Source organism: Bolinopsis microptera, chromosome 12 (assembly GCF_026151205.1).
Source record: "Bolinopsis microptera isolate Bmic1 chromosome 12, MBARI_Bmic_1.0, whole genome shotgun sequence".
Classification (NCBI taxonomy): Eukaryota; Metazoa; Ctenophora; class Tentaculata; order Lobata; family Bolinopsidae; genus Bolinopsis; species Bolinopsis microptera.
This window is the reverse complement of record NC_087083.1, coordinates 5,725,316-5,745,634: the sequence shown is the minus strand read 5'-3', so window position 1 is coordinate 5,745,634 and position 20,319 is coordinate 5,725,316. Positions and strand designations below refer to the sequence as shown.

General features: G+C 40.5%; 3 protein-coding genes across 3 annotated transcripts in view; 1 reads left to right on the top strand and 2 right to left on the bottom strand.

Annotated features, from left to right (window-relative positions):
- LOC134824618 (calcineurin subunit B type 1-like) overlaps positions 1-20,319 on the top strand; it is a 132,166-nt gene that overhangs the window by 22,731 nt on the left and 89,116 nt on the right. The window lies entirely within an intron of this gene.
- On the bottom strand, positions 9,998-12,830 carry LOC134824612 (neuroblast differentiation-associated protein AHNAK-like). Its single transcript, XM_063836538.1, has 3 exons — positions 12,760-12,830; positions 12,462-12,578; positions 9,998-12,312 (listed from the first exon to the last, which is right to left on the bottom strand). Exons 1-3 carry the CDS (start codon positions 12,800-12,802, stop codon positions 10,202-10,204), a joined length of 2,271 nt encoding a protein of 756 aa, XP_063692608.1. The 5' UTR covers positions 12,803-12,830; the 3' UTR covers positions 9,998-10,201.
- On the bottom strand, positions 16,521-19,554 carry LOC134824616 (filamin-B-like). Its single transcript, XM_063836543.1, has 3 exons — positions 19,460-19,554; positions 17,841-17,906; positions 16,521-17,711 (listed from the first exon to the last, which is right to left on the bottom strand). The coding sequence occupies exons 1-3, from the start codon at positions 19,530-19,532 to the stop codon at positions 16,861-16,863; spliced, it is 990 nt and encodes a 329-aa protein (XP_063692613.1). The 5' UTR covers positions 19,533-19,554; the 3' UTR covers positions 16,521-16,860.

The window sequence follows — 20,319 nt, the reverse complement described above, 5'->3', positions numbered from 1 at the left end:
ATAGAGCAATGTCAATTTACTCTAGAAGAACTTATTCTAGTAGAGCAAAGAAGAATATTGAAGAAGGCAAAGCTTAAACTCTTAAAGTCATGAAGATATGTCACCTGAGGTTATGATGGATGACGGGTACAGATGAAGTAACACTCGAATGAGTTACAGTATACCATCTGCAAAGCTACAGGTCTGAACTATAATACGTGGCTATTTTATAAGACCCAACGTTTGTGTACTGACCCCCCCCCCCCCCCCCCCCCCTCTGTTAAGAGAACTCTAATTAGAGCTCTGAGTAAGATGCTGCTAAACAGAATTTAGCTTAGTCTTGTACAATATAAGTGCAATCGTAATGCCAATGGCTTTAGACTAGGGTGCTCTACAACCTTACAACATCAAACATTTTTGCCTTACAAAAGCTCAAAGGCACTTTAAAAGCCTAGAAACTCAAAGAAATCAAGACCACAATGGTGTTTATTGATTGTGAAACACTGCCTGACTGTGTATAGAGTTCGCCAGACTCTACAAGTATTTTCTATACTATTGTATCCTGAATATCCATTCCCCAGTCACCTACTTGAGATGATAGAAGAGTCATTAAATGCGTCACGAGGATAATGACAAAATTATTCTCCAAATTGCGGCATAATTATAGAAAGAGTCAAATCCAGGGTCAATAAAAAAGAGGCCATAGTAAGAAGTTCAGCTAGACGGCACGTAACGCGTAATACATTACGGTATGGAGTCCTCGTTTTAGTTAGACGGAACGTGCTGCGGATAGATCACAGAACGCAGTACGTATGAGTCATACTATGTAACTATCACGTAGTTAGTATCACTGAAACTGATCCGGCCTTTTGTTCTAGCTAGAAGTAGCCGGCACTTACTGCAGATAGCCCGCAGGACGAGATGGAGTTTTTCATCTTAGCTAGAAGGCATGTAACGCGTTACACGTATAGTAACACTTTACGTAACGCGTTACACGTATAGTAACGTATAGTAACGCGTTACACGTATAGTAACGCGTTACACGTATAGTAACGCGTTACGTGATCTTATTCTTAAAGTTAAACATTGATGAACTGGTCAATACATGTTGAGTTCTTCCGGAATGTAAAATTTTAGATGCAACACAAGTTTGGTTAATAAACTAATAAACCAGCACTTACATAATATATAACACTTGTCTATAAAACACTTTGATCAAGGAAGGAGGAAACAAAACAAGCACACTGAACAAAACTTACGTTCCAAGAACAAATAAACAATTATCCTCACACTAATCATAGCTGGCTCTTTCAATGACGAGCAATGGAGAAATGTATTCCGTGTAAAATTTTTCCATATGTTTTTTACGTTTTGAATTTTTAACACTTGTTTTTAGATCATGAATACGATGTAGTTACATTGAAACGTCGAGTAAACTCCTTTCCCTAATAAGAGCATTTTTACTTGTCGCAACAACCGGGATAAAGATAATTTTACACGGAATACATTACAACAATGCGACTCATAAATAATACTCTAATCCGGATTTTACAATGGAGAAATCATTGGATCTCATTGATGCTGGACTTGTCAATGACGAGTCGTGAAGAAATCTTATCCAATGTTTCGATCACGTAACTCGTTACATTTCGTTTAGCTATGATCTCTTCACGTGACACGGTCTGAGGTGCTAACTAGACGGCACGTACTGCAGTACGAGATGGAGTATTTGGTCCTAACAAGAGATGGTTTAATATTATAATAAAGTGATAAGATTACGTTGCCCTCATCACTGTTGCATATTATTAGGGGCAAAACTACTCCTGGGTATACTGGAAAAGCAGCACTATAATGTATGGTGAGCCAAAGATTAGTTTGTTCAGTACTCAGTAGTAGTAGTACTGTAGTAGTACTGAAACCAACTGGTAAAGTTGAAAGAAGGAAAGTAGGATGAGATTAGCGAATAGCGGGCCACTGTCCAGCGCCATCAACACATAGCATGTTACTATGGAAGCCCAATCGTGGAATAAGAAATAAGGAAGACAAAGGAGTAGCCATGACTCATGTGGACGGCTTTGTAACTGTTACCGGACAAAATGACACTGGGGAAATCAAAGAAAATTCACTTTGGTAAAGGATTTTATAGGGTTTTTTGGAAACAACTAATGCAACTCTACCATTAGTTACTGAGAGCCTGCTCTTACTACATAATGTGTATAATTATACACTGTACATATGTTTTATGGAGACAACTAACAACTGAGAGCCTGTTCTTACTACACAATCAAAGTAAAACAAAATGTGTATATAACTGTATATACTGTATATAACCTTACTTTATATACCCTAGCTCTATATATATATATATACTAAGTCTGTAGGTTGTACCTGACAAGCAAAGATGTGAACCTATTTACGTTAATGTATAACTATATTCTGTGTAAAAAGTACCAACCGTCATTATTAATGCTGTCTAGCGACGACGATGAATTACTGTAACTTCGCCCCCTCATCTGTAAAGTTTCATTCCTTTTAGTTTTCTTTAGTTTCTTCCTCTAAGTGAGATACTAAGTTTAAAGTCACATTTTTGTAAAAATACCAAATAATGTGTAAATTCCATTTAATCACAAGTTGGAAAATGTAAAAGTTTGAGATGCCGAACCGAACACGGCTGCATATTAATCACGTTTATTTCTTCCGATATATAGAATATTGCAAATGTGAAACATCGTGATGTCTGATTATTGAACCGAAGGGATAATGATCTGAAACCGCTGCAAAACAAACAAACAAAAAACAGAAACAAAGTTAAACAGCGTCAGATAAAGAAATAAACAGGAAAGAGCAAAAACAGGGTGAGAAAAATAGGAGGAAGACATGACCTCATACCACGAGTGCATCTTAAACTACTATAAGTACTCTAGTACTATGAGTCATAGTACTAGTCGTTTATGATGCGTTTTCAACAAGCCATTTTGAAGAAAAGTGATGTATAACATACAGGTGATGAAAGTCAGCGTATTACGGGTTGTAACTGGCGGTATCCTTGTATTGTAATTAGTATGATATCATGTTCCAGGTTTAAGCCATTAAATAATGGAGGGATTTGATTATTACGCCATGTTCATTGTTCATGATTGCGTTCCGATCTTGCCAGATTAGAGTGGGTTAATGTGGAGGAATAATGTAAGCAGCACGCTATCGTATAGACTATAATAGATAATGGATTACTAGAGAAACCCATTTAATTGTTTCGTAGTGAAATTAATTACACCATCTGTCAGTACAATATAATATATAACACACAGTACAATGAATATAACACACAAAACGCCAGCACATACACGGGTTGTATTTCAGCTTAAAGTGCGTAGCACGAGGGGTTTTGTGTTAAAAACTCCTCCCGGGATACTGCTGGGAGTAATTCATTCTGCAATTCACCTTTCATTCTTTGGGTTCAGTATGGACAGTGAAATTGGAGAAGTAAGAGAATATTCGAGCTTTTTCTGCATTTAGAATTTTTAAAAGTCCTTCTTGGCTGGCTACACCTGTTTAAAGCACTTCCATCCCATTGCATAATACTAAATAAATGTAATAGATTCGCAAAATTCTCTGTGAGTCGCGATTACGATTATGCTACTGAGAATAAGTTTCAAGCAGCCAACGAATTCTCAACAGATGATCTGGATATAATGATTTACAGGATCAAGTTACAGATGCATTTAAATAGATGCTGTACAAATGAAAGCGGATTTCCTTCAATTGACTGTCGATGAACTATATGCAGACTTGTTAGGAACACGAATGCGGAAATGAAACATAACGATAGCGGATGGTGCTGCAGTTTTCTGAAAAAAAGTGCTTAAAAGCCTAAAGACCACTAAAATCCAAGGTTTTCAAACGCTTTTGGCATATTTAAGACAAATTTTGGCATTTTAAGCGGTTTCTTTAAAAAATGATATAGGAGAACTGACCGCAGACGGCAGATATTTCTAAACTCTGCAATGTCAATGAAAATTTCAATTATCTCGTGAACATTTTTAACCGAATGAAAGCTGATGATGAAATCCGAAAATGAAGAAGGGAAATTAGATATCGATGAAAATGACTCTAAAGATTATTCAGAATCAAAAAGGGCACCGGACAGCGGGACAGCCAGAATTAGAAAGCACACCAAAACAGGAAAAAAGCGTGTTGGCAAAAAGTCTACTCGGTGTGGTGAGTATGGTGAGACAAATAAGCCTTGTGACCTGGGATAAACAATAAACATGTGCCTAGAAATAGACCTACAAACATATATAAGCCTTGTGACCACGTGACCACGAGCCTTGTGACCTGGGATAAACACGTGACCTTGGATAAACACGTGACCAGAACTAGAACTGATGGGCGTTATGAATTGCCGTGACTATGAGGGATTTTTCATCCACTTTATAATAGGGAAGAGTGTAGATACTGATAGTTACAGAACACCACTGGTGACTGGAAATCCTTCTGGTGTTGAAAGTTGTAACTGATTGCTACTGCTATAATATATTGAGTAGCTGCACGTAATGTAGCGGCTCTTTAGTTTATGTCAATACGCTTTGTTATAAAGCGGGTGACACTGGTTACAAAAAGTAATAGGGCAATCAATATAAATATTGCCGGGATATTTGATGCCAGTATACCTCAATATTATTAGTTATGGACCGTTCCAGACTGGACAATATCAGGAGTTGGAGCACTATTAAAACAAGTGTGAAACAAGGTCGGTTAAAAGATGTTTACTATTTCCTTGTACACTGGTCACTGATAATACTGAAGAAGCTGAAGAAGTTGTTGCAAAATACAACGAGAAGTTCAAAGTCAATGTGGCGTTTGGATTTATTCTCAAGGACAGGACTATAACAGATGAACTAAAGTTCTTTCATCCATTAAACAACACCATGCTGTTCACACTCCCTCGGTTATTGGTAACTCTGTCAGATTACAGACAATTTGTTAGTTTGTTAGGATACTGAGCAACAAGATGCTTTTCAGTATGCTCGACTACACAGACGAACAACAAAATTGACAGTGGGAATAATTGTATGCGTTAGATTTTATATTTACAGACTTAATTTTATTAAACTAAGACCGTAATTCAATTCTGTCAAGGGTTATTTTGTTTTTGTTCTATGTGTATCGTGTAGATAATGTTTAGCTAATAGTTAATACTATCCTTAGTAAATATATTTATTCGTTTCCTTTTTATTTTCCAAAGAATTACGAATCATTAGTTTTACTTCCTTAATAACGTCAACAAGTTATATTATTATTATATTGACAGATGGTGTAAATTAATCACTATACAAATTTAAATGAGTTACTCTAGTGATATAATATAATCTAGGTAATTATAGGCATACGATAGCGTGCTGTTAGTGGCACATTATTACTTCACGTTGACCCACTATAATCTGATAAGATCGGGACATGATAAGGCGTGAACAAAAAACATGACATAATAATCAAGTACCCTCCAATATAGCTTCAACATGAAAGTAATATTACACTAATTACAAGGATTCTGCTACGTAACACTAGCTACGTAACTATGTAAACTATGTAAAATGTTGACTTAACCTGTACAGGATTTATCTTCAAAATATCTATCGAAATATACCACTGCTCAGTTCTCCCTCATATTTCTCGCACAGAAGGCAGGAGCCAACAGAACAGGATCCCAAAAACTAAACAACCAGGGTCGGATTCTACGAATGATGACAAAGTCAAACTGAACACATGAAACAAGAAGCCGGCAGCCAAGAGCGTAGTTCAAATATCCTAGCAAAACTTGGAAGGGTTTGTTTAAAACATATAGGTGATACAAAATGTTTATCAAGCAGGAGCTTTCGAAATACATTTGAGATCCTAGCAAGAGCCTGGATCACAATTCTGGTCAATAAAATAAAGCTGTGAGTAACAAGTAGCAACCCGATATATACTGATGAAAAGCACAGGGTGGGAAGCACAGGGTGGGAAGCACAGGGTGGGAAGCACAGGGTGGGAAGCACAGGGTGGGAAGCACAGGGTGGGAAGCACAGGGTGGGAAGCACAGGGTGGGAAGCACAGGGTGGGAAGCACAGGGTGGGAAGCACAGGGTGGGAAGCACAGGGTGGGCAGCACAGGGTGGGCAGCACAGGGTGGGCAGCACAGGGTGGGCAGCACAGGGTGGGCAGCACAGGGTGGGCAGCACAGGGTGGGCAGCACAGGGTGGGCAGCACAGGGTGGGCAGCACAGGGTGGGAAGCACAGGGTGGGAAGCACAGGGTGGGAAGCACAGGGTGGGAAGCACAGGGTGGGAAGCACAGGGTGGGAAGCACAGGGTGGGAAGCACAGGGTGGGAAGCACAGGGTGGGCAGCACAGGGTGGGCAGCACAGGGTGGGCAGCACAGGGTGGGCAGCACAGGGTGGGCAGCACAGGGTGGGCAGCACAGGGTGGGAAGCACAGGGTGGGCAGCACAGGGTGGGAAGCACAGGGTGGGAAGTACAGGGTGGGAAGCACAGGGTGGGCAGCACAGGGTGGGAAGCACAGGGTGGGAAGGGGTGGGAAGCACAGGGTGGGAAGCACAGGGGTGAGCATAAACTCATACCACTTGACTAAAGAACAAAGCTTTAGGCTACCAGGTTATTTATAAACCTGACCAATGTACATTGTACTATTGTATACCTCATCAAGTAATAATCGTGTTATAATGCCAACTTGAAGTCCTGTGAGAAATTGGAGTAGATCCAACATCAAAGAAACAATTACAGGCTGAATTACTGAATTAATACGAGCTATACAGACTAATAACCAACTGAGCAGTAACCTGATTTATAGATGGCTCGAAAAACTTATTGGTCTAACGGTGATATAACTATTTTAAGAGTGTTCAGATTTTCAAAGGAATTTTGGGTTTTACTAACTTTTTACAATTTTTAGGGCTTATGTCACTGAAGATGACGCCTTGCAACATGTTTGACGATAGCCTGTAAATTGATAGTTTTATCTCAGTATTTAGAACAAACCATCTAGCTTGATTGATTCAAATGGAGAAAAAAATCCTCTAACGGTGATATTATATATTATGTTGATATTGATAAGAGCATTTTTACTTCATACAAACTTTAACCAGATGGCCGGTTCAAGCTAAGGACAAAAAGAATTTAAAGAATTTGCATTAAAATTAATTGTTAAAAATGAGTTTATACACTGAACTCGTTCAATATGAAATTTACAACATCGGAAATATTATCAAGAACTGTTAAAGTATTAACCAGTGGTGAAGGGATTGAGCCTCAAGATACTACGGTCTATGAGAGTCTATTGTTCTTAAAGTTGACATCTGTTGCTATTAAAGGAATTTTTCAGACCATTGTTTGTCCACAGTGTAAGTTTTGAGGACAACTATTTGTGTAAGCTCTCTTTCAATTCCTCAAGTCTCCTCTTATCTGCAATTATTCAACAAGGGCAAATAAAGACAATGGCGATCGCCAGTAAATCTACAGTTTGTTAATGTTCACTCATAGTCCACACTCCATAGGTTACCTATCCATTAAAACTTTAAAATTCTCAAACAAAAATATTATACATTATAATCACGTGACTTATTGCTGACCACAAGCACATACAAACTATCATCGGATCAAGGTTTGTCACAGTGAACCGAATACAAAAAATTGTCCACCAGCAACATTTATTGTTTTAGGTAAACTAGCAGAAACCCTTACTGGGCCGCGCTCAGCCTGTCATTCCGCCAAATCTTTATTGTTTATGAACATAATCGCCTGGGGTCCCCAGGTTACAGAAACCCGTGTAACCCTAAAGTGGTGTCAAGAGACAGCAATATTTATTTACTTACCTTATCGGACCTTATTTGGACGGACATTACATGAACGGACATAATTATGAACGGACATTAATATGAACGCTTGAAGGCATTCAAAACCATCAAAAATCCGAATTTTTTCAATTTTTGACGTTTTTTAAATTTCAGCAAATGCAAATGATTTTTAAATCCATTTTTTATACAGTAAGTAAGAAAAGCAGTCATTAAGCAGTAAAAATGTTAAAATATGTGTACATGATCAGTGTCTAATATCACATATCATCTTCATCAAATGAGTTTTCGTGCATGAAATAGTCCATGCTTAAACAAGCATCAGTGATTTCTAGCTTTATGGAAACCTTTTTTATCAAACTACCCAGGTCCTGCATTTCAGTGTTAACTTTTACAAGCCATTCGGCGTGAAGTGGTTTTATCTTAGACAACTTTAGGTTAACCTTAACAGTTAACATCACGTGGAGCTTTCCTAGCACTGTTTCATTACCTCCCCTTATATTAGTAATATGAACTATAACAACGTCGGACAATGTCCTTGGCAACACGATTTACCGTAATATCTAGAGGCTGGAACAAGTTTGTAATGTTGGCGGGGACTAGCTCATGAACTATGTTGTTAAGTGCCATAATTTCGTTGACTTTTTCCGCCAAGTGACCCTTGAAAACATCATATACTAGTAGAGTTTTCTGTGCCTCCGGCAGACCAAGGAGAACCTTTCCGTCGTTAACTTACGGCCCAATAAAGTTCTCATAGTTGTCATATTTTGGACAAAAAGTTCGAAATGGAAAAATTTTGAAAAAATTTCAACGGACTTTAACTTGGACGGACCTTATTTGAACGGACATTAAGATGAACGCTAGGGCCTCCAGCGTTCAAGTAATGTCCGTCCAAATAAGGTCCGATAAGGTATTTAGTGATTTTGACACCACTTGGGGCCCAAATTGCAGGACCTAAAATTATTATTTCTGGGCCGATTTTTAATTTCTTCATACCGGTCAAAAGGTTATAAAAGCATTCGACCCTGTCAAAAAAGTTTTAATGGCGTATTTTGTATCTATCAAGTCTTTCGCGGAAAGTTTTGTTAAAGTTGATGACGTGGTGTCAGTAAAATGGCAACAGATATATATAGTCTCGCTTTATATATAGTAAGATATGATTGCAAATCCAATTTGAAATCCCTACTTGTGTCTCTACATTGAAAACTGAACTAATAGCGATATTTTGCGAAAGATATCTGCAGAGATATTTATTATTTAAGTATTTACGAGTTGGCGCAAAAGTGAAACAATCGAAATTCCACAATTACTGTAAACTGTTGACAGTTCACAGTTCAAATGCAGGTGAACAAAAAATGTTTCCACGAAGTAAGAATGAAAATTGAAGAGTTGAAGTAGATGTAAGGGTATATATTGGACATTTGCATATCTAGCCGTGATAGAGAAAACACTAAAAATAAATGAAATTGTTAACGAATATAAATTAAGCCAAATTTTTAAATGTAAAACAAAAACGTTCACACATTATTCTGGACTGTTTTCGTTATTTTTGTCCGTCTGTCCGTCTGTCCTTCTGTCCACCTGTACGTCTGTCCGTCTGTCCGTCTGTCCGTCTGTCCGTCTAACTATTTTGATATCTGTTAAGCAAATACATAATTTTACGTAAGGGATCAAATGAAAATCAAATCCTATGTTTAGCATGCTCGAATCAGCATCCAAAAAAATCGATAAATTAATAAAATTGGATTTTAGGGTAGTGGCCCTAAGTTGTAAACATACAACCACGCCAAAATTGACTGATAATCGTTAAAATCACTAAAAATTGCTATCACAAAATAATTTGTTTGTCCGAATTTATGAGCTGATCATTCCCAAAAATTCAAAAGCTAGACTAACTAAGCCGATAAAGTATATTTTTAGTAGTACTAAAGAATACTAAAGTACTAAAAGTACCCTCGAATGAAAAAGCAGCTAATACTTTGACTGATGATCCCACTTCCATCCTGGTAGCCGGTGTATTTTTTGATACTTTATGTTTTCAACAGCAAATACTGCCGCCGTTGTAAACTTTAACTGATTTGACTGCTAGTATTCTCATATCCAAAATGCGTGTTATGACGACAGTTGTCAAAAATTAAGAAAGACACAAGAAAAAATAAACGCATTATGTTTATCAAAATTACTATTATAACTATACACATTCATTAATTTAGAGTAAATTAGTAAATCTTCAGGTTTTACTAGTCACAAACATCAAGCTAGTCCATAAAAAGTTCCCAAATCCAGTATAGCATAAGCATTTATCAAACACATACTATTCTTCATATTTGTTTTCAAAACTTTAATTAAACCGCGACTATGTATTTATTTAAACCTTCAACCGATGCTTTTCATGAAAACTCCCATAAAAGGGGCAATTAAGAAATGTTCACAGAATCCTGCAAGACCACCAATCATTACCATATATTTTTCCAAATCAGCACGAAACATTACGAGTACAACTGTTAATATCACAACTAATGGTAATAATAGTATAAGCACGAATAAGATCCCTACTCCTTTTGCAGCTGTCTTTATTTCCAAAGCCTTTGTGTCCGTTTCGACAGTTGTCGCTTCAAATTCGATTGTTGGTGTTTCAATTTCAACGTCTGATGTTTCAATTTCAACATCTGATGTTTCAATTTCAACGTCTGATGTTTCAATTTCAACGTCTGATGTTTCAATTTCAACATCTGATGCTTCGATTTCAAAATCTGTTGTTTCGATTTCAAAAGCTGGTGTTTCGATTTCAAAAGCTGGTGTATCGATTTCAACATCTGGTGTTTCAATTCCAACATCTGATATTGCAATTTCAATATCTGATGTTTCGATTTCGACTTCTGGCGTCTCGATTTCAACATTTGGAGTTTCAATTCCAAGATCTGGTGTTTCGATTTTAACATTTGATGTTTTGATTACAACATCTGGTGTTTCGATTTCAAAATCTGGTGTTTCGATTTCAAAATCTGGTGTTTCGATTTCAACATTTGGTGTTTCAACCTGGTCACCTGGTGTTTCGATGTCAACATCTGATGTTTCGAATCCAACATATGATGGTTCGATTTCAAAAGCTGGTGTTTCAATTTCAACATCTGGCGTTTCGATTTCAACATCTGGTGTATCGATTTCAACATTTGGCGTTTCAACGTGGACAGCTGGTGTTTCGATGTCAACATCTGGTGTTTCGATTTCAATATTTGGTGTATCGATTTCAACATCTGGCGTTTCAACGTGGACAGCTGGTGTTTCGATGTCAACATCTGGTGTTTCGATTTCAACATCTGGTGTATCGATTTCAACATCTGGCGTTTCAATTTCAACATCTGGTGTATCGATTTCAACATCTGGCATTTCAACGTAGACAGCTGGTGTTTCGATTTCAACATCTGGCGTTTCAACGTGGACAGCTGGTGTTTCGATGTCAACATCTGGTGTTTCGATTTCAACATTTGGTATTTCAACCTGGACAGCTGGAGTTTCGATTGCAACATCTGGTGTTACGATTTCTTCATCTGGTGTTTCGATTTCAACATCTGGCGTTTCAATTTCAACATCTGGTGTATCGATTTCTACATCTGGCGTTTCAACGTGGACAGCTGGTGTTTCGATTTCAACATCAGGTGTTTCGATTTCAACATCTGGTGTTTCGATTTCAATAGCTGGACGTTTTGTGGCTTTTATCTTGAATGGACTGCCTTTGATATGTCTATTCTCCCACTTGATTTTAATCGTGTACTTTCCAGCTATTTTACGGTTAAATTTGCCGCTAACAGCCCGTTTGGCTCCCTTCCACTTAACTACACGAGAGTTTTCTTTAGGTCCCATCACCCTTACACTAAGTGTACCTTGTCCTGCATCTCTGGTGAAGACTTGGAAGTAGCCTTTATCTCCCACAAAACAGTCCACCAAGCCCGGTCCCTCTGCCCATATCGATTCAGGCGTTTCACGTTTGGGAGCAGATCGAAACAATTGTAAAAATCGAAATGAAGTCTTCCTTTTGACAGCTGTTTTTGCTGGCTCCATTTCGACGGCTGGTGTTTCGAATTTAACAGTTGGTGTTTTGATTTCTGCATTTAGTGTTTCAACCTGGTCAACTGGAATTTCGGTTTCAAGTGTCTCGACTTTGACTTTTGAAGATACGTCTTCAGGAGCTTGTACTTCATTTTCTGGTGCATCTGATGTTTCGTCTTGATACTGGACTGATGATGTTTCAAAATCCATGCTATATAGACTTGATAGTTCTATTTCATTGGATATTCTTTGCTCAGCACGTAAAAACTCTTCCTCAGAAGAAATGCTTCGGATTGAATCTCCTTTGAAACCTTCGTTTTCCCTGTTAATGTCTGTGGCTGCAGAGTCCGACATTTTCACATTTACCCCCTCGATTGCTTCAGCAGAATTCTCTTCAGTTGTCTGGAATGGTGTCCGGGAGACATCTGCCACTTCAACTGAAATATACCAGGGTTTAAACATATCAGGCGCAAATTGAAAACTAGCACAAGTACATGTATGTATCTAACAAGAATCCTAACAAGAATTATAACTCAGAGTAACCTGTTTTATATCAGTATTTACTTTATACTTATAGACCTCATACCTGTCAGGGTTTCTGGTTCATGACTCTCAAAGGTGTGGTTAAGTTCCACTGATGGCAGAGACGCCTCCAAGCTCACTTCTACTTCCATATCCGCACTCATTTCCACTGACTTGGGCTCTGAAATGGGCGATATTTCAGTTCAGAATTATTTGTGCCTATATGTTGGGTTTCATTTGTCAAGCAGAATCATACTACTGAATTTGCAGATTGAACCTGAAAGCAAATATTTGAAGCAAATATGTGAATCTATTTTACGTTCGTGTAATCCCTTGCAAATTTTTTTTAAACAAAAACCAACCGTCATCACCAGTACCGGCTTCAGAAACGTCAGTTAAAGTCATGTAGGACTTTTTACAGTTTCATTCTTCTAAGGGAAATAAAATCAAATGTGTTGAGGAATACCTAAAAGCACGTTCACTAGTTCTAACTCTATAACTCTGTATAAGTGTCAATCATAAATTGAAATTATTAAGGGGTAACGAATAGACCACCGGTCAAGGATGCGAAATGCCGAACCGGAAACAGCAGCATATCGATCATACTGTGGTTCGCCCAATTTTGCTAAATTTTCGCAGTTCATTAAAATAATTGCTCAAATGATTTTCAAGAAAATCATGTCTCAATCTGCAATAGAATTTACAACATCAAAAACATTATCAAGAAATACTAACTAAAGCTAGAAGATACGGTCTATCATGGAAGTCGATTGTTCTTAAAGTTGACAACTGTAGATATTTCAAGAATTTGACAGATCATTGTTTGTCCATTAGCTGTAAGTTTTAAGCACATCCATTTGTGTAAGAATGTTCTCCTTCAATTCCTCAAGTCTCCTCTTTGCTGCAAATAATCAACTAAGGCAATTCATGGTCCACACTCCACATAGTATCAAAACTGACCTTCTCAAACGAAGGGGGCAACAAAGCAGTGGCATTTACAGATGATATTTGCTAAGTTATCATGTAAAATCTACACATAACATTAACTCAAGCCCATTTTTTGATAAATCAACTGAAATCAATTGATCAGGTCATCAATTAATCGTAACTGTTGGGTGACGTGATCTCATCTCTGTGGGATCCAGATTAGAAGGCCGAAAGGTTTTTAATTTCCCTCTGTCCCTCTGTCCCTCTGTCCCTCTGTCCCTCTGTCCCTCTGTCCCTCTGTCCCTCTGTCCCTCTGTCCCTCTGTCCCTCTGTCCCTCTGTCCCTCTGTCCCTCTGTCCCTCTGTCCCTCTGTCCCTCTGTCCCTCTGTCCCTCTGTCCCTCTGTCCCTCTGTCCCTCTGTCCCTCTGTCCCTCTGTCCCTCTGTCCCTCTGTCCCTCTGTCCCTCTGTCCCTCTGTCCCTCTGTCCCTCTGTCCCTCTGTCCCTCTGTCCCTCTGTCCCTCTGTCCCTCTGTCCCTCTGTCCCTCTGTCCCTCTGTCCCTCTGTCCCTCTGTCCCTCTGTCCCTCTGTCCCTCTGTCCCTCTGTCCCTCTGTCCCTCTGTCCCTCTGTCCCTCTGTCCCTCTGTCCCTCTGTCCCTCTGTCCCTCTGTCCCTCTGTCCCTCTGTCCCTCTGTCCCTCTGTCCCTCTGTCCCTCTGTCCCTCTGTCCCTCTGTCCCTCTGTCCCTCTGTCCCTCTGTCCCTCTGTCCCTCTGTCCCTCTGTCCCTCTGTCCCTCTGTCCCTCTGTCCCTCTGTCCCTCTGTCCCTCTGTCCCTCTGTCCCTCTGTCCCTCTGTCCCTCTGTCCCTCTGTCCCTCTGTCCCTCTGTCCCTCTGTCCCTCTGTCCCTCTGTCCCTCTGTCCCTCTGTCCCTCTGTCCCTCTGTCCCTCTGTCCCTCTGTCCCTCTGTCCCTCTGTCCCTCTGTCCCTCTGTCCCTCTGTCCCTCTGTCCCTCTGTCCCTCTGTCCCTCTGTCCCTCTGTCCCTCTGTCCCTCTGTCCCTCTGTCCCTCTGTCCCTCTGTCCCTCTGTCCCTCTGTCCCTCTGTCCCTCTGTCCCTCTGTCCCTCTGTCCCTCTGTCCCTCTGTCCCTCTGTCCCTCTGTCCCTCTGTCCCTCTGTCCCTCTGTCCCTCTGTCCCTCTGTCCCTCTGTCCCTCTGTCCCTCTGTCCCTCTGTCCCTCTGTCCCTCTGTCCCTCTGTCCCTCTGTCCCTCTGTCCCTCTGTCCCTCTGTCCCTCTGTCCCTCTGTCCCTCTGTCCCTCTGTCCCTCTGTCCCTCTGTCCCTCTGTCCCTCTGTCCCTCTGTCCCTCTGTCCCTCTGTCCCTCTGTCCCTCTGTCCCTCTGTCCCTCTGTCCCTCTGTCCCTCTGTCCCTCTGTCCCTCTGTCCCTCTGTCCCTCTGTCCCTCTGTCCCTCTGTCCCTCTGTCCCTCTGTCCCTCTGTCCCTCTGTCCCTCTGTCCCTCTGTCCCTCTGTCCCTCTGTCCCTCTGTCCCTCTGTCCCTCTGTCCCTCTGTCCCTCTGTCCCTCTGTCCATCTGTCCATCTGTCCCTCTGTCCCTTGTCCCCCTTTGTTTGAGAAGCTCAGTTTTGATACTGTCAACGAAGCAGTGGCATTTACAGATGATATTTGCTAAGTTATCATGTAAAATCTACACATAACATTAACTCAAGCCCATTTTTTGATAAATCAACTGAAATCAATTGATCAGGTCATCAATTAATCGTAACTGTTGGGTGACGTGATCTCATCTCTGTGGGATCCAGATTAGAAGGCCGAAAGGTTTTTAATTTCCCTCTGTCCCTCTGTCCCTCTGTCCCTCTGTCCCTCTGTCCCTCTGTCCCTCTGTCCCTCTGTCCCTCTGTCCCTCTGTCCCTCTGTCCCTCTGTTCCTCTGTCCCTCTGTCCATCTGTCCCTCTGTCCCTCTTTCCCTCTGTCCCTCTGTCCCTCTGTCCCTCTGTCCCTCTGTCCCTCTGTCCCTCTGTCCCTCTGTCCCTCTGTCCCTCTGTCCCTCTGTCCCTCTGTCCCTCTGTCCCTCTGTTCCTCTGTCCATCTGTCCCTCTGTCCCTCTGTCCCTCTGTCCCTCTGTCCCTCTGTCCCTCTGTCCCTCTTTCCCTCTGTCCCTCTGTCCCTCTGTCCCTCTGTCCCTCTGTCCCTCTGTCCCTCTGTCCCTCTGTCCCTCTGTCCCTCTGTCCCTCTGTCCCTCTGTCCCTCTGTCCCTCTGTCCCTCTGTCCCTCTGTCCCTCTGTCCCTCTGTCCCTCTGTCCCTCTGTCCCTCTGTCCCTCTGTCCCTCTGTCCCTCTGTCCCTCTGTCCCTCTGTCCCTCTGTCCCTCTGTCCCTCTGTCCCTCTGTCCCTCTGTCCCTCTGTCCCTCTGTCCCTCTGTCCCTCTGTCCCTCTGTCCCTCTGTCCCTCTGTCCCTCTGTCCCTCTGTCCCTCTGTCCCTCTGTCCCTCTGTCCCTCTGTTCCTCTGTCCATCTGTCCCTCTGTCCCTCTGTCCCTCTGTCCCTCTGTCCCTCTGTCCCTCTGTCCCTCTTTCCCTCTGTCCCTCTGTCCCTCTGTCCCTCTGTCCCTCTGTCCCTTGTCCCTCTGTCCCTCTGTCCCTCTGTCCCTCTGTCCCTCTGTCCCTCTGTCCCTCTGTCCCTCTGTCCCTCCGTTTTGTCGTCCCCCTTTGTTTGAGAAGCTTAGTTTTGATACTGTCTGGAGTGTGGACCACGAATGCACATTAACCGCCATTGTTTTTACATCCCCTAGTTGATTATTTGCAGATATTAGAAGAGACTTGAGGAATTGAAGGAGAACATTCTTACACAAAGGGACAGAGGAGGGGCGAAGCAACTCTTTGACACGTAACAGTCATTAACCAATCAGCATAAACCTATAAACTATTGACTAATCAAACTTCAGAATCACAGTCACCACTTATTTTGTGAAGCTAAAGATCATATTTACTGATTGGCAAGAACTCACTGTACTCATTTTTCACTTTTCTTTGTTGAAATTTAGTGATCTAGATCGATTGGTTTTAGTAGGCACTTTTCTCTCCGTTTTTATCTATTTCTAACCAGACTGCGTTCCGTTACGACTAGACATCTGCATACGAATTAAGTATACTACACATTACAAAATAAAACCATTATGTTATTGTTAATCAATATAACTTTAAATTTTTCACTGATTACAAACATTGTGTCCACACTATATAAGTTACAAATCCGGTATAACATAGGTGATTCGAATTCAACAGCAGTTGCTTCAACTTCCAATGTTGATTTTCGACTTCAATAACTGATTTTCGATTTCAACAGCTCTAGATTTCAACATTTTTTGTTTTCATTTTAACATTTGGTGTTTCGAATTTGATCGCTGATGTTTCAATTCCAACATTTGATGTCCAAGCCATACTAATTCTCATATATTTTTAACTATCAATCTAATTAAACTTTTTAATCTATGCTATACATGTCACATTAATCATTTTTTAAATGTTCACAAAATCCTGCAATATGTTCCTTCCTCCACTGCTACTTCCTCATCTGATTCTTCCTCATCTGATTCGAGGCTAAGATCAACACTTGACGTTTCAACCGCTGGCGATTCCAATTCTATTGCTGGTGTTTCGATTTCTTCAGCTGGACGATCTGTGACTTGTACTGTGAATGGACTTCCTTTGACGTGGTTTTTACAATTTTTGCCCCATTTGATTGTGATAATGTACTTTCCGGCTACTTTTGGGTTGTATCTACAACTGACCGGCCGTTTCGTTCCCTTCCACTTATTTAATTTAGATTTGGGTTTGGGTCCCTTTACGTTCACACTTAATGAACCGAGTCCATCATCTTTGGTGAAGACTTGGAAGTCACCCAGATCACCGACAAAACAGTCCATCAAGCCCGGACCCTTTGCCCATATCGCTTCTTCTTTTTCTTCTTCATTTGTCGCTGCTTCTGCCCCAACATCAACGGTCAGGTCTTCGACTTCAACTATTAGTGTCTCGACTTTAGCCTTTGTCGTGACCTCTTCCAGAGGTTGCTCTTCATTATCTGCTACTTCTGCTGTTGTTTCATCTTCAACTCCACCATTAGGTGTGTCAGTCTCTTCCAAAGCTTGTGTTTTATTTTCTTCTACTGCTGCTGTTTCGTCTTTCACTTCACTATTAGATGTTTCATGTTCTTCAGCTGGTGTTTCAACTTTGGCGACTGGTCGAAATACTCGAAAAAATGGTGACGAAGTCTTCTTTTTGAGAGATTTTTTCTTGATAGCTGGTGGCTCGACGGTTGGTGGCTCGACTTCGACGGTTGTTGGCTCGACTTCGACGGTTGGTGTTTCGAGTTCATTATCTGAAATATATCATGTGTTTTATTCTTGAAAACAAGCACATTTTGTATAACATTTTCGCTGAATCAATATTGTAACCAGAATTATATTTCAGAGGTACCTCTTTTATCATTATATACTTTATCTCGTACCTGCCGGGGTTTGATCAAGATCCAGCGATGGCATCACGATGACTTCTTCAACTTCAGACTCAGACTCTGAAATGGACGATATTTAGGATAATAAGTTTTTTGTGTCCTAAATAAAATGTTTGGCTTAGATTTTCAAGCAGAATTATACAAGTAGTCAACATATAACTGGGGAGGGAATGAATAAAATGTAATTCTACGAATCTGTTACAGTGTAACAGAGATGAGAGATCGTAATATGTTACAATCGTCATGGAATTAAATAATGACACTTGACAATCCACCTCGAGTCACTGACATCTCATCAGCACCATTGAAACTCCACTCAACATAAAGGAAGAGCTTCCAAAGGCTACGAGGGTGTTAATAGTGCCGTTGATAGTGTACACAGAGTTCTGTTTATGGAGTTATTTAAAGCATTGGCATTATGGTTACGCTCACAAAAGGTATATGCTGATGCACTGGAATGATCATCCTGGTTGGAGTCCTACAAGGAAACACTTTGGCCCCTTCCTTGCTCATCATTGTCATTGACTACAGTTTTACTTTGGCTATAGCCGTGAACGACTCTGACGTTGACTCTGAATAGCCAGCAGAAAAGATAAGTTTTGCCAATAGTACTGAAAACCATTTGGAAACCGTGACAGTCTTCTTTTACCTTGGAGCCTGGATAACAGCAACTGAGAGGGACATGCGTTTAACATTACCTTATATGGTAATGTCACCATAGTAACAAGACCTCATATGATATTAAGTGTCAGGAAAGCAAAAGCTTGAACAGCTCAGGAGGAAATTCAGAATTCCTTGTATCGTCACTACTACATACTGTTGTATAGCTTTAAAACCTGACACGCTGACTGAGTCATTATAAAAGAGCACATAGAGCTGGTAGAATGGTAAGAGCACATAGAGCTGGTAGAATGGTAAGAGCACATAGAGCTGGTAGAATGGTAAGAGCACATAGAGCTGGTAGAATGGTAAGAGCACATAGAGCTGGTAGAATGGTAAGAGCACATAGAGCTGGTAGAATGGTAAGAGCACATAGAGCTGGTAGAATGGTAAGAGCACATAGAGCTGGTAGAATGGTAAGAGCACATAGAGCTGGTAGAATGGTAAGGGCACATAGAGCTGGTAGAATGGTAAGAGCACATAGAGCTGGTAGAATGGTTAGAGCACATAGAGCTGGTAGAATGGTAAGAGCACATAGAGCTGGTAGAATGGTAAGGATACAATAAACATGGACTGGAAGTTCCACCGGTACAACAAAGAATGTTGTGAACTGGAAGTACCACTGATCCAACAAAGAATTTTGCAATCAATTGGAAAGGGAATCCATGAAGGAAGATGCGATTAGCAGTCACAGCTAGTTGTAAACCGCTTATTGCTTTGGTCGAGCTGAATCATGGCGTGAACTTGAAGAGTCCAAAAGAGACCCATAACTGATGTAGATTCTACATTGTAGACACAGTTTAGACTTTTAACCGTAAAATTTTAACCATCAGATACTGAGTAGTAAGATCTTCTTTTTTGTAGAATACTCAGAATAAAGCGAACGTTTTAACAAAATAAATATGTGAAATTATTTTAAGTGGGGTTATTATTTCTTTGAAGAAAAAACGAACCGTCATCATCAGTACCGGATTCAGAGACGTCCTCTACCACCGCCGACGTATAATAACTGTACGTTTGCCCCATTTGTGACTTTTTATAATTCCATTCTTCTGAGTGAAATAAAATCAAACATTTTACAAGAGTACCAAGAAGAACCTAGATTAGTTTTATTTCTATGAGTATAAGTCTCAATCACAAAGTATAGTGAAAAATAGTTATGGGAGAGCCAGGAGCCAATAAAACAGGCGATAATATGTTCTTTTTCGCTGAAATCGTCCCACATAAAGTTTACAACATCGAAAAAATTATCAAGAAATGCTAACTAGCGTTAAAAGGAGTAAACTTCCATAGGGTACGGCTTATGAAAGTCTATTGTTCTTAAAGTTGACAACTAGTGTAGGTATTTCAAGAATTTGACTGATCATTGTTTGTCCACAGTGTAAGTTTTGAGGACAACTATTTGTGTAAGCCTGTTCTCTTTCAATTCCTCAAGTCTCCTCTTATCTGCAATTATTCAACAAGAGCAGCAGAACAATGACGGTTGCTAGTAAATCTACAGCTGTTCAGAGTTCACTCATAGGTCAGGGAGTATCGATTTAGCTTTTCAAACAAAGAAGGAAAGCGAAGCTATTACATTTTGAAACTATGACTATTGTATGAATATCTCATTACATCGATAAAGGAATTAGGGATTGAAGGGCATACGACGCTGTACTCGTATTGCAACTTCCATGTCACAGTTCACCACATGCCAATTGAAATACACATTCCATTCATGTGTGGTTTCATGTCCTTCAGCTGGCATTTCAACTTCTGCGACTGGTCATGGTCGAAATAATTGAAAAAATGGGGACAAAGTCTTCTTTTTGAA

Coding starts and splice junctions, on each gene's coding strand:
- LOC134824612 (XM_063836538.1), bottom strand. CDS start 12,802: ATGACTTTAACTGACGTTTCTGAAGCCGGTACTGGTGATGACG. Junction 12,579..12,759: donor AGCCGGTACTGGTGATGACG/GTTGGTTTTTGT, acceptor CGCCCATTTCAG/AGCCCAAGTCAGTGGAAATG. Junction 12,313..12,461: donor TGAACCAGAAACCCTGACAG/GTATGAGGTCTA, acceptor GGTATATTTCAG/TTGAAGTGGCAGATGTCTCC.
- LOC134824616 (XM_063836543.1), bottom strand. CDS start 19,532: ATGGGGCAAACGTACAGTTATTATACGTCGGCGGTGGTAGAGGACGTC. Junction 17,907..19,459: donor ATCCGGTACTGATGATGACG/GTTCGTTTTTTC, acceptor CGTCCATTTCAG/AGTCTGAGTCTGAAGTTGAA. Junction 17,712..17,840: donor TCTTGATCAAACCCCGGCAG/GTACGAGATAAA, acceptor GATATATTTCAG/ATAATGAACTCGAAACACCA.